At 37.2% G+C, this 14,699-nt stretch overlaps 1 protein-coding gene across 1 annotated transcript; it reads right to left on the minus strand.

The window, feature by feature from the left end:
• Nucleotides 1–1,878: 1,878 nt before the first annotated feature.
• On the minus strand, nucleotides 1,879–11,358 carry LOC132059639 (rhomboid-like protein 19). Its single transcript, XM_059452320.1, has 8 exons — nucleotides 11,218–11,358; nucleotides 10,996–11,131; nucleotides 4,949–5,009; nucleotides 4,345–4,511; nucleotides 3,971–4,076; nucleotides 3,655–3,857; nucleotides 3,417–3,557; nucleotides 1,879–2,118 (listed from the first exon to the last, which is right to left on the minus strand). Exons 2-8 carry the CDS (start codon nucleotides 11,115–11,117, stop codon nucleotides 2,016–2,018), a joined length of 903 nt encoding a protein of 300 aa, XP_059308303.1. The 5' UTR covers nucleotides 11,118–11,131; nucleotides 11,218–11,358; the 3' UTR covers nucleotides 1,879–2,015.
• Between the last annotated feature and the right edge of the window lie 3,341 nt (nucleotides 11,359–14,699).

The following is a 14,699-nucleotide window of genomic DNA, read 5'->3' on the forward strand; positions in this document are numbered from 1 at the left end:
GTCTACTTTGGAGGGATGGCAGCCTCCCTTTACTTACCATCGCTATTGTTTAAGGCCCGTTAAGGAAAATTTTGAAATGAAGTTTGGAAACGGCGCACTCGACAAATTGATGTGGGTTGTTGCGATGGAGCATCAACAAAAAAAAAATGGCTTGTGAGGATGGAGACGATCAAGGCAGTGAGTCCAGAAGCATATATTTGGTTGAAGAAAATCGAAGTTGAAAAATGGACATTACATGCTGATGAAGGCAGGAGATGGGGGATGCTTACAACAAACAACTCGGAGTCATTCAATGGTTTGCTAAAATCTGCTGGGGGACTACCCGTTACTGCAATGGTAAGAATGACTTTCATGCAAGTTGTGGAGCGGTTTGTGACAAGAACAAAGCAAGCCAGAGCCATATTAGCAGAGGGTGGGAGATGGATGCCAAAACCTTCAAAAATGACGGAGCATCACAGGAAAAAATGTGAGTTGCACAAGATGACCGAGTATAGCCTGGCTGAACGTATGTATGAAGTCAAAACAGGTTATTACGAGGGTAAGGGATGAAACTTACATACCGTTTATGAGGGCACTAGAACATGTAGTTTTGGTAAGCGGCAAACATACCACATGCCGTGTTCTCATGCCGTCAAGTGTTTCGAGTCAATGGGAAAAACGGTATCAAGTTATGTGGCATCGGAATACAGTGTCAAAAGTTACGCTAAAGCATATGTCGGCCACTTTTACCACTTGGTGATCAAGCTTATTGGCCAAACGAGCCATTTTCAATGGTTGCTAACAAGGAGTATCAAGAAATTTGGGTTAACGGACGAACTCGGATTCACAATCAAATGGATGTCAATGATAGGACATACTCTCGCAGGTGCTTTACGTGTAAGGAGTTTGGCTATGATAAGCGTTTGTGTAGCCTACGAGGCCGTGGTGGTGATAGTACGTCTCGTAGTAGAAGAGCCTCTCGTACTTGATGTATTGTTTTAAATATTTTGTTATTGTAAATAATGATGTATTATTTGGTTATTGCAATGAATTATTTTGAACTCTCGTATTTGATGAATTATTTTTTAATATAATATTTTTATTTGTACATTCGAAAAAAAAGTAATGCCTTGACTAAAAAATAAAACACTTAAAACAAAACCTTATAAAATAAAAGACTAAACCTAAAGATAACAAGATTCAAACAAACAAAACTTACTTTGGAGCACTTTACAATCCCTAAAAACGACGATCCAAACCTTTAGGTAAACTTGATGTAATGAGCCGACATTATTGTCCGCAAAAAAAGATATCAAGTTCTATATAAAATATTAATATTTCGGAGTTTTGAATCATGACTAATCTTTGATCAAAGTATAAAAAAACGTGAATTTGAGAGCATTAAAATTGTGTGAAAAAAATATACCTATTGCACACTAATTTAGTGCGCAATAAGACTAAATTGTAAAATACCTTCCACGCTAAGGGTTGCTATAGCTTTGGAGTCCGAGACTTAAATGACCCAAAAAGTGACAAAAGCTACCAAAATACCCTAGTAAAAAAAAAAGTGACGGAAGGGTATTGTTAATCCACTTATTAACAATATAAGGATACTTTGAGCAAAAATTTAAACAGAGGGTAAAATTGTCTCATTTCAATTAGTTCAAGGGCAAAATTTGCCCTTTAAATGTTAGGAAGTAGTTAAAGGTAGTTAGCTTTTTACTTTATATACTCCTGTATAGCACTTATTAAAAAGACATCATTCTTCTTACATACAGATTTTCATTTCCTGCATTTTTAGTTTCAGATCTTTTTCAATGGAGATTTTAAAAAGGACGGTAACATATAGAAAGGGTGGTGGAAATTGAAAAGGGGAAAAATGTAAATTCACCATAGGGATGATAAACAACAGGTGACAAAACTTCCATCAAGAATCCAAAAGAGTACACTGCCAAAAATGTGCACAATCTTCTAGCTTCTAGAGGACAAACATTTTTTCTGCAAAGAAAGCACATTACATATATATTGACCAGCTTCTACACTTTATCATTGGCATCTCTTTCTGAATCTTCAGCCTTCTTTCCAGCAGCCAAACGCTCCGCTGCCAATCTTTCTTCAAGTGCTCTCGCACCTCTTTCCCTGCATTTTATAAGTGAACCATATGTAAAACCTATGAGGTTAACAATAAATTAGATGAATTTTCGTACAGTAACATGATAAATTACCCTACCAGCTGTAATATACAATATCAGCATGCAAGACAAAAAGCAAAAGAATCACAACAAATATGAAACTATCCTTCACTAACCGATCTTATGTCAAATGGATTGGAATAAACACTCCTAATTTCTCACAAATCACATGTGCGACAAAATTCCTTTTATAGGAGCTCCAGTTAAAATGGAAAGTGACAATCACTTGTCCATGCATCCAAAACAACTCATTCAGTGGTTGGTGAGGGTTCACGCTGACAGAATAAAATCTATTTGACCATGTCATACAATACGAAACGTGTGTTAAGTATCGAACTAACAATTATTTGTCAACTATAAAAATCAGAGAAAACGCATTAGGGCTTTGTGAGAGAGGAGAGAGAAAGAGAGAGCGACGGAGAGATATTTTCAGAGTGGAGGTCAAAAAAGGTGAGCCAACCAATTCTGGAATCAAGTCAAAGGATCCGACCCTCTTCGCCAACCGAATTAATTAAATAAGTGGGGCTAATCCCAAATACAAAGAAAAAGAAATAACATCTGGGCTAAGGGCTAAAGCTGGCACTGCTATAACCTGCAGCATGGTTATCTCCAAGCCCAACAATCAAATAATAAATATTAGAAATTCTCAAATAAAATATGAAGCATAGTTTTATCATCTAGGGCTAACTGCACACAGGATAGCACTCTTCTATGACCAAGTCCAAAATTAAGTACTAGATGTTAATATTTTAGATACGGACAATCATCAAATAGATGTTAGAAACTCTTCCTTGCGACAAAAACATAGAAATAGAAAATAAAATGTTACTAATACAATTCATGACAAGACAGCCTGGAATTCTTAGTTAAGACAGCCTGGAATTCTTAGTTAACATATTACCAGATCTTTCTCATAAATGACCAGAGCATGAATGCATGGCTGCTTAGAGAAGTGCTTGATTAATTAATACACAGTTGTGCATCGAAATGATGACTTTATCTTCAAGGGAATTTGCTAAGAGTCTGTGATTACATTGAATGCCGTGTGGTACTGCATCTGGCACCCAAGTTAATCTATCTTCTTTAGTATATGGGGAAAACAATTACTACATGTTCAAACACATACAGCCAATGAAAAAGAAATGAATTTTCTAGAATGTGAGCATATATTAACCATGATCAACTCAGCTCTGTCACATTTTGTAAACCACTGGCAAGATTTAGTACAAAAATTTGTCACTATACCTCCTCCTCGATGCTTCAATGGGATCAGAACCAGGCAATGTGGAACCACCTAGAGTATAGCCCCTTTCCTCGTTAGAAATCTCAGATCTTCTACCACAAAGCATCCGTTCAAATATTGTTGCAATTGGATCAATTACTGGTCTGCGTTACAGCCAACGAGAAGTCATTGTGGGAACACTGAGAACACAGACTAATTAAGAATAATTAGTCCATAGCAAGAGGGAAAATTGGAAAGTACCTGAAAAATTCAGGGAAGAAAGAAGAGAAGGCAAATTCATCACTTGGATCACCCTTTAGTTTTGTCTCTGGTTTCTTCTGCCAGTATCTTAGGTAGATCCAGCCAAAATATGTCCCAAATACTATTGTTGGAAGGTATGATACTGAATCTGCCGTGAAAAAGCTTACAGCAATTGAGAACAACAATGCAAGGGAAGGCAACCACTGCAAAGAGCTCAAATAGCAATCACAAGTGATGTTAGAGCATATTTTAATTTCAGAGATATTAGTGTCTGGAGATGCCTCTCAAAATCAGTTGGTAATTCCAGTGCTTGTACCTTCGCTTTCAGTTTCAAAATAGATAACTCTTGGTCGGGCAAGATTTGCTTGATGCCAACTAAGAAACCAGAAAGAACTCCTTGGAAGCCGGAAATAGGCATATAGCTAACAAATAAGATCGGCAGAACCGTAAAATCAGAAGTTATGCAATACTTCCATTAAAGATAGAAAATAGTAAAGCATCCACAATTGTGCTTGTGCAGAGACAAAGCAGGGAATCCCTAAGTAGAAGACAACGAGAAACAAAATAAGCAGGTCTAATTCCTAAGAAAACTACTGAGTCACTAACTCCATCCTAAGCTAATAAAATAATAACCTAAGTAACCAGGCAATCAAAGTAATTCACTGATAGTATTAAATCCATGCAACTTACAGGTAGATTTCCAGTCTTGTTATGTAGTACAATGATATGGCTGTGATGAAAACAAAGAGAGATGTCAAAAAGTTGACAATAAAGATGAACTTCAAGAATTCCCTGGAACCCCAGATGGGCTCAAGCAGCTTCCCCAGGAAAAGAAGTCCGATGGAGCTGATGATTGCCTGGACATAATTGGTAATGTCAAGGAGAATGATACAAGGAATAATGTTGAAGATATAATTAAGTAAATAAAAGTTTATTCTCTATAACAGCCTAAACTTTTAGATGACATAGTCACACATTTGAACATGGTTTCAAACCAACAGAGGTCCTAGGTTCAAGTCTCACCACCACCAATTATCGAAAAGAACTTCCAAGTACTTGGCCAGAATAAGAATCAGGCCCGCACGTGAAGTGAAGGGGCGTGCAGAAGACATAATTATTTAAAAAAGTGCATATTCTCTCTTAAGAGCTTAAACTTTTAAATAAGATGATCACACACTTCAAGAAATATTAAAAAAAAAAAAAATTGTTAAAAGCGTGAGCCTTGGGCTTCTCTTTAAGGCAGCTATGAAATGCAAACTAGAACCAAGAATCAGTTAACGCCAAATAAGCATACCCCATACACTGTTTGTTCGGTGTAACCAGCTGTTATAAGATTCCATGCAAATGGAATAGTCCTGCAATAAACACAAAAGAACACACTTTAGAAACAGTTCAAGTGATTCAACTGTTTTCCCAGATTCTAACAGTATACATCATGTCCTAGTAGTATAGGGTGCAGCTAGTCACAAGTTTTGAGAAATCTCCCAGTTCTACTAATACAGAATTACAGAGCACAAATGACCATTCTCAGTGAACTCATCAAATATCCCTTTCCAATAATTAGGTGGTCAAGGCTGGATCCGCTGAGTATAGTCTCGCTATTAGAACAAGTTTCACACAATATTATGTCCAAGCATATACGAGAAAGGGGATAATTGTTTCTGAAGAAAGGGGATAATTGTTTCTGATTTTATGTAAAAGTTACTCTGCACCACCAGATCTCCCATCGAAAATATTTTCTTTTTATAATCTCCTGTCAAAAATATTAGATAAAGCAGAACTTCAAGCTCTGACTTGACATGCATACGGCGTGCACACACTGTGTTTGATTGTTCTATATTATATTTGACATAAGAAAAAAAAAATGATAAAATGACAAAAATGGTCTCTTATGTTAGGGGGTAGGTCTCAAATAGTCCCATGAATATACTCTTGAGCAGTTTGTCCTTTAAGTTTGCCAAAAGTAAGCATTTTTTGTCTCTGTCACATTCGGAGGTGCAGTTTCTTCTATTTTTATTTCTGGTGTATGATACAATTTTTGAGGTAGTGCTTCTACTATTTTTGGTCTATTTCCAATATCTAGTGCACTTTTTGGTGCTGCAATTTCTGAGATTTGATGGGTTTTTCCTAGTGTTTCTGATCAAATATTCTTTAAAAAACCGAAAAATCCCCGAGAGCCAGTGGTGCAAGGTTCAAAACTTGGTGGATAATGGATCTGCCTCTCTACCCTTCCCTACTCAAATACCAGGGTTTTATCTGACATGGTTTGAACTTGTAACGTGCACTTGACCTACACATCATGCATTGTATTTTTACCATCAGACTAAAACCCTTGGGCCAAATCCTTTTTTTATCTCATCCATTAAATCTAACCGTCAAAGTGTGTTAAATATTTGACTGGGACTAAAATTGATCACTTTTCACAAACTAAAAAGACCAAAAATTATGAGGAGTATATTTAACAGACTATTTTAAACCTACCCCAAACATAAGGAATCATTTTTGTCATTTTTTTTGGTTTTGTGATTAGCAACATGCAAGTGACATAAAATATTGATTTAAATCCCATGAATTAAGAAGTTTAAGCGGCAAAAGTGAAAATCTATATACTACAACAATAACAACCATGCCTCCGTCCCCAGCAAGTTGCTTTGGCTATATGAATCCTCAAAATGAAATGTTCTCTTTGCTATCTCACAATATGATAATAGCTACTTTTACTTTTAATAAAGAGTCCGCCCTCATCCCCACATTATTTAATGAAGGGAATCTACAACTTTGATAAAACATTAAAAAAGGAGGGCCGGGTAAAAAGGAAAAAGAAAAGTTAAAAGAAAAGCCAGGTGTATCAATATTTCGGAGGAAAGTTTTTCAAAACCATATCCCGGCAAAATTCCCAAGGAAATGAGAAGAGCCATTAATAGTCAAAAGTTGGGCGTCAAGCCTTTTGCAAGAATGGAGTACGTGTCAGTTCCGGAAACAAGCTTGTGCTTCTTTCTCAAGTAGGGTGTGTGTATATTTGAAGAAGTTCATTTAGATATCCAGACTACAAGACAGGTCAGCTTAATTCTTCCTTACTTCATGACATTTATTGATGACCATTCTCGCGGCTATGTTACTTTCAATAAAAAGTAGATCGGAGTTATTTCTATCCTCCAACTTTCTTGTGCTAACATTCTTTTGATAAGTAACAATGATCTTTATTAATGATAAAACACTAAGTGCATATAACATAGTTACAGATTGTGCAGGTCCCCAATAATGTCTGAAGTGGGTGTTTAAGTGAGGTGATACCAGACATTTTGCTAGGATTGATACTCAGGGAGGTGGAGGTGGAGTGGTGGCTATGGTAGTGAAGATGGGAGATATTCCAGCGACGGCGGCGTAGGTGGTTATTTCCGAACTAGGGAAGAAAGTCATTTTGCGCGAAAATGTCCCAACAGTAATCGTTGATGTTTGATAAAAAAACAAAGAGGGGAAATGTGTATTTTCACAGTTGCGCTTTGTTTTCTATGCCTTAATCTTTTCCTCGGTCATTTTTTTTTTTTTTCATTTTGAATTTTTAAAGGGGTGAACCATTTGATGTTCTTGACTTATCATTGCATATGGTCGCCTTTTCCTTTCCAAGTATGATTAGGATATGGCTCCCCGCTTTGTTACTGCCTTCGAGTAGTAGTAGTGGTTACTGATTAGTGTTTCAGCTTGAAGCTTTTCGAAATGTGCACTTTTGACATGTGTACGTACATGTTTGAAAGATTTATCAAATATCAAAAATGAAATGGCAGTGGAGCTTCAATATGTGCACCTCACAGTACTGGCGTCATGAAGTACATTGATCTTATTGGAGCAAGTTTGCTGAAAATTCAGGATTTCTTCTAGGAAATTGTAGGATTAAGGTTTTGGGAAGATGCTTGGTTGGGACACTCACCTTTAATATATCAGTTTCCAGGTTGGGATCTTTTCTTCAGAAGGAACATCAATGATTGGGAGTTAGAAAGGATGAGGTTTTTTTTTTTTGACAAATGCTTGGCAATACTATTTCAGTCATCAAAACTTCAAAAGCCTAACTCTATTCTTAGGAAGTGTCATTCTGGTGGATGTTTCTCAGTAAAATCATGCAACATGTGGTTGATTTCTAAGAACACAAGCTTCTGGCTATAGAAGAAAATTTGGTACAACAAGGCTCCCTTAAGGTGTCTTTTTATTCTTGATTTGTGCCTAAGGAGGCTTGTGACTAACCTTCAGAAAAGAGGATTTCGACTTTGTAGTCGATGTTCTCTTTGCGAGGTGCAACCGAAGATGTTTATCACATTTTTCTTCACTGTAAGGTTAGAGTCAAATTATGGAGCATGATTTTGCCCCCCATCTTGGGCGTATGCTAGACCACCAAATTCCATATTGGATTTTCTCAACTGCTGTAATAGCGAAACATCTCAGTAAGAAGGCTTCTAGATCTGGAATGCTATTCCTCATGTTATTTGGGAAACAATTTGGGCAGAAAGGAATAGTAGAATTTTCAAAGGCAAAATAGAAATATTCTTAGCCTTAAACATAGATCACTTTTTTTGTGAGCCTTTGGTGAAATCTGGTCTTTATACATTAGATGCTTAAAGCCCCAACATATCTTACCATTTTTCTGCTCTTTTTGCCTTTGCTAACACAACATATGTCCCTCTTTCTCTCCAAGATAGGCATGTTTCATTGGTCTCTTAATCAAGAATATAAAAGATGCCTTCTTGCATGAATAACTTGTTGAAAAAGTCAATATAGAGCAACCATCATGTTTTGTCGCTACGAGGATCCTGAATAACTATGACGACTGAGCCAATCCCTTTATGGTCCTAAAGATTTTAAAGCTATAATTTGGTCTTAACACTATTGTCCAACAGATTTGACATGCTTCAAAGTAAAGCATCTTATACAGTGTTCTACAAAAAATAAAATTATCATCTTAAACATATTTTATTGATAGTTTATGTTCATGACATTGTTAAGGTAAGGCTGAATACATAAACGGCCCCCCACACTTGTCCGATATTTTCATTTAAGCACTTGAACCTAGAGTTGTACCTATTAAACTTTTGATGTTAGTTAAAAATGAACCAATTAAACACACTATGTTGACAAGGCACAGTGTGTGTAATGCACTCTCCTTTGAGAGAGTAGAAAGTCCTATTTTTTTTTTTTAACTTTTTTTCTATCTCCATCAACTTTAATTTGCGGCCATCATTTCCACCACTTCTGCCACCTCCACCACCATTGTAGCCACTGCATCCATCACCGTACAGACCAGCCCCCAAACAGATCCTTTCAAATCTGCCGCCACAGTACACTCTTCGTAAAAGAAAATCCAATAGTTCTTCTATCACAGTCTCTGGTAATACCCAACGACCTAAATCACAGCTTACTTGATTCCACATCTCCCATATCTCCTTTCACCTCCTTCAAAACAAGCTCGTATTCTCCACTTTTCTCCATTTTTACACCACTGCACCTTTAACAAATTCCATTACTCTCAGTTCTTACATTGAAAATAGATGGGTCAGAAAATAATTTGAGGAGGCACTTAAGGGTGTGACCTAGTGGTCAATGAAGTGGGTTGAGCACCATGAGGTCTCAAGTTCAAATCCCAGCAGAGACAAAACACTAGGTGATTTCTTTCCATCTGTTCTACCCTTGGTAGACAGAGTTACCTAGTACCTGTTGCTGGTGAGAGGTGATAGGTATCCCGTGGAATTAGTCGAGGTGCGCGCAAGCTGGTCCGGCAACCACGATTATCAAAAATAATAATAATAATTTGAGGGGATCTAGATGAAGTAACATAATAGTGAAAAAGACAAATGACACAAGGAAATGTATATCTTGCATTTCGGAAGTAATAGGAATGTTGCATAAGAGGGAAAAGTAATTGGCATAGAAGTTTGACCAAACATATACATATTATTACTAGAATGAACCAAAATCTGGAGTCAGAAATCAAACCAGGAAGTAAATCGGGGGTTGGGGAAGAGGAAGATGAAGGGAGGGGTGGAGAAAAGTTGTTAGTTTTTTCTTTTTTGTTTTACTCCCTCTGTCCCAAAAAGATTGTCCTCCTTTCCTTTTTAGTCTGTCCCAAAAAGATTGTCACCTTTTTATATTTAGAAACAATTTAACTTTATGAGATGATTTACAGCCACACAACTATCTAAGGCTTGTTTTGGACCACACATTTCAAAAGTCTTCCTTTATTTCTTAAACTTTGTGTCAAGTCAAAGGAAGCATAATCTTTTGGACGAGAGGAGTAATAGTTTTTTCTTTTTTGTTTTAACTGCTGATGTGTCTTTTTCTGATTTGTTACACTGCCACCTCGTAGTGTTTGAACCTCACGCTTCAAGCATTTTAGATTGCTGTAGAAAATGTATTCAATAGACATAGTTTAACTCGAGTTCAAGTGTTTAATAGGTACAGTCCGAAGTTCAGGTGTCCAAAAAGGAAAACCCAGGCAAGTTTGAGGGGCCGTCCATCAGTGGCGGATGCAAACCTCTGGATCCAGTACTTTTAACGTGGAACATAAATTTATGTTCACTAAAATGGCAACAATAGTAAGTCTAAACCCATAGTTTTACAATTACAATGGGTTCAATACTAAGAATCTTAAAATGAACCCATAAAATTTAAATCCTGGATCCGCATCTGCCATTCATGTATTCAGCCTTAAGGTAATGCATGGATCATGAAAAACAAGGAGTAACCTATACTTAGGTCCAAATTTTGCTTTTCTTAAAGAGGTATTCAGAAGATCACCTTAAATTTCATAGCTCGTCAAGCAAGTCTTTCTCTAGTATTTTGAAAGAAGTTTTTTTTTTTCTTCTAATGAGGACCATTTCAGAAAAGGATATGAGCGTCAGTAGACAAATGTATTACTCCCTTTATCCCAATTTATGTGATACTTTTCGTTTTTCGAGATTCAAACGGCATGAACTTTGACCAACATTTTAAGATGTATTTTCTCACCAAATTAATATGAGAAAAGTTGCAACTGATAGTACCTTTCAAGTGGTTTTCAAATATATAAATTTTAAACTTAAAATATTGAGTTAATCTAATCCAATTTAGCTTCAAATTTTAGTCAAATTAACTCTCGAAAAGCGAAAAGTATCACATAAATTGGAACGAAGAGAGTAAATAGATCAGTGCATGATCTATGAGGTTGAGATAAAAATCAAGCATTTACAGATACAGAAACTACATCAAAGAAAACCCAATTGGAAACGGCATATAAAGTTGCTAATTCAAATTCTAAAATCCCGTGATCCAACCAAATAAGACAATAAATAGTAATTAAAGAGAGAGATTAGTTACTTGGCAGGGATGAGAGCAAGATAGGAAAGAGAAGAAGGAAGAATGTGAACAACAATGTGACCTCCAAGAAGCACTACTGCAAGGCCCTTGCATAGCCGAGTGAACCCCGTATACATACTCATACCTGCCTCCTGCCCTATTGGTTTCAAATCACAACAATCGAATCTCAGATCTGAGTAGTTATTATTGGGATCATAATAAGCATATGCAAACCAAACTTACAAGTAATCACACAGAGCTGTAATGGGAGATGGGTTTGGTTGCCTCTGTTAGAAGATGGACTTAAAAATGCTGTATTTGTGGTTTTCTTTTTCTTTTTCTTTTTCTTTTTCTTTTTCACCTGTATTTAGTATAGTTAGATGGAAGATTTAACTATAAGTGACTTTTTAGTTGTCAAATTAGTATAGGTGACTTGTGGGGATTACATCAAATCAAAATTCAATTAAATTTGGGATTAAGAAGATTGGATCCAAAATGTATTTTTTTCAAACTTCTTAATCTTTTATAAAATACAAAAAGATCCCAACTTAATCCAAAAAAACCCGCACCCCCTTCTCTCGTTACACGCGAAAAATCCCGTTAGCATACAATGAATAGACTAACGAAGGGCACGACGTATACGATGTTTGGACAAGTAAGAAATAGTCTTTAATGGTCCTAATTAAGATTTCCAAAGACATTCGAGATAGAGAAGAAAAGTTGCATGAAAGAAGTCATGTATGTGGTGTGTCGGGCAAGAATTTCGAGTATCGAGTTAATGAGAGTTTAATGATGCTTTGAGGAAGAGTTATAACGTCCCTTAGATTGCTATTGAGGTGTTAAACAAGTGTTAAGAAGGTTCCATAAGGATTGGAGATCAAACGAAACGACGAGAGACGACTTCGGAAAACTGTGAGTTGCACGGCTACTTCCACGGACCGTGTAACTTTGTACGAACCATGGAAGGGTCCGTGGAACTCCCAGCAGAGTTGGTGGCTGGCTGGTGGTGAACCACGACTAGTTCCACGGACAACATAATGTTCCACGGACCGTGAAAGTGTCCGTGGAAGTCTCGACGGGCTGAACTAAGTTCAATTATATAATGATGCTCCCACTTCATTTATTTCATTCCACACACTTCTTCATCTCTCTCAAGACCTCTAGAACATTCCATACACTTCATCCACAAGAAATTCAAGGAAAATTGATGATCAACTTCATCAAACCAACAAGAATCAAGATTGTGAAACTCATTAAAGTCATCTAAGTCAAGAAATTCCAAGATAAGTGAATTAGGGTTTTTAGTGCAAGAAGAGTATTCCACTCAAGACTTATTCCTCCAATATCTAAGGTAAGTTTTATGGCATTTTCATGGTGTTTGAATTATTGTAAGGATGAAACACTTGAATGGTAGAAGAATATGGGAAATGGGTCATAAATATGGCAATAGTGTCACTTTTAATGAAGCTTGGATTGAGTTGTGGATATTGTAGTAGTGATTATGAACATGTTATGAATGATATCTAGAGTATGGAAATAAGTATTATATGTGAAGAAACATGATATTGAACCATGATCATGATTTTGGAGAATTGAAGGGAAATTGTGAAATGCGAATAATGTAAGCGAATGGGAATTGTTGTTTATGATATTGTAATTGTTGTTATGAATGATTGGGAGTTGATATGGAATACGGAGTGTCACACCCTTAATCCGATAGGGTGTGATGGGCACCCGACCCTTACCTAGGGCCGAGCGAACCCGCTGACTTTCGTAATACTCATAATCATACTGGGCCCGCAAAACATAACATAAGCACATAGTGAAATTTTTTTTTTTGTTTTTCCGAAAACAAACATGCCTTTCATCTTTGTCAAATCAAATAAAACTAAGAGATCGTATGAAATCGTAAACATACGAAGTTCGTAACACGTTGCATAATAATACATCGCTTACATAGCCGCTCATAAACCGACATATCATACACATGACACTGTCCGCAAGTCTCTACCATAACTTCGATACCATACAAAAACATCTCCGACTCGAAGACTCCGAGGAGGAAATGGAGCTCGCCAATCTAGCCGGAACATCTTCTCGGCGAACATCACTTACTCATCCGTGGTTACCGCGCGGTACGAAACGCAGCCCTCGAAGGCGGGGTCGGACGGGAAATATTGAGTATGCAAAGCAGAAAGTACGAAAACAAAATCATAACCGAAGTCGAGTACGAAAAGTAATAATAGTAGAATATAAAGGTACGCATATGAAACGCAAATCGTACATCAGAGGTACAAAAGACAAATATAATAATCCGAATGCCAAAATGCTTATTCCCGAAATACAAATTACGCCAATCAATGTCATGAACCATATCCCGCCCACAATGGGACTGAGTGACACAAATAAATAATCATCATATACATACCGTAACGCATCATAACATCATGACCGGTCATATGAGATGCAATTAACCGATGTGGGATTGGCCTAAACCAATGTGGGATTGGCCTAAACCAGTGTGGGATTGGCCTAAACCAGTGTGGGATTGGGCTAAACCAATGTGGAATTTTGCATCATCATTGGGTTTGCCCCACCATTGGGTTTGCCCCACCACTGGGTTTGCCCCACCATTGGGTTTGCCCCACCACCGGCTTTGATACCAACAGATCATATTCCAGAATCCATACATATAACATATAACGTAGTATATATACACGATGCAGGGCCGAAAAGGGGGTTCGGCGTACCGACACACATCATAACACCATAATATATACGCGGTTCCCGATCGAAAAGGGGCTTCGGCGAACCGACACATCATACTCCGAATACGCATCGTAAATCGACCATCATATCATATCGTACTTCGTATCACATCATGTTTCGAAATACACATCATACTTCAGAATACACATCATATTTCAGAATACAGCATAGTGCGCACGATAACATAACCGGCCCGGGACTTGGCGAAAAATGTAACCACAGAATGCACGAACAGAATCATGAGTAACCAAATATAGTTTAAAAACATTTTCAAAAACTTAATAGGTTAATCAAAACAAACCATCATTGTAAACCGTGTAAATAGGTCAAATCGATTTTCTTCCGAATATCACTCAGAACATATCAAACCGAACTTCAGAAACCATAGTTACGTATCAAAATCACATACATAAAAATCCTTATTTCAGACTCAACCGATAAATATGTAATCATACTCGGGGGTCGGAAAAATAGTCATATCCAATTCTTTCAAAAGCCATCAGAACTATACAGAAGAAAGTCGCGGGACCCACGGACGAGCGTCAACCCAATCCGGGCCCGCCTACGAAAATCATAGTCATAATACGTTAGGGAATCATTTACGAGCATATCAAGGCCATCCGGTTCTGTCTGTGAAAGTTACGGACGTTCGTAGTTACAAAACTCTTAAAAGCCAAACTTTTTATGCAAAAGTTGAAAATCAATTATTTCAAAGGCATAAAGGCCAATATTTCATCATATCAACATACGAATTTCCAAGAACGAATAAAAGTCATAAACATGCTCGGATTGCGAGAATAGAATTCTTCGAGGCTCGTGTCATAGCCTATTTGTAACTTAGGCATGCCAAAAGAAGGAAGGGTTACGCTTTACATACCTTGGCCACTCCCTACGCTAATCCGAACTTACATCTCGGCTTCTCACGATCTACAATAATGTCATTACCGTCGAGCATT

This window comes from Lycium ferocissimum, chromosome 6 (assembly GCF_029784015.1).
Source record: "Lycium ferocissimum isolate CSIRO_LF1 chromosome 6, AGI_CSIRO_Lferr_CH_V1, whole genome shotgun sequence".
NCBI classification, from domain to species: domain Eukaryota; kingdom Viridiplantae; phylum Streptophyta; class Magnoliopsida; order Solanales; family Solanaceae; genus Lycium; species Lycium ferocissimum.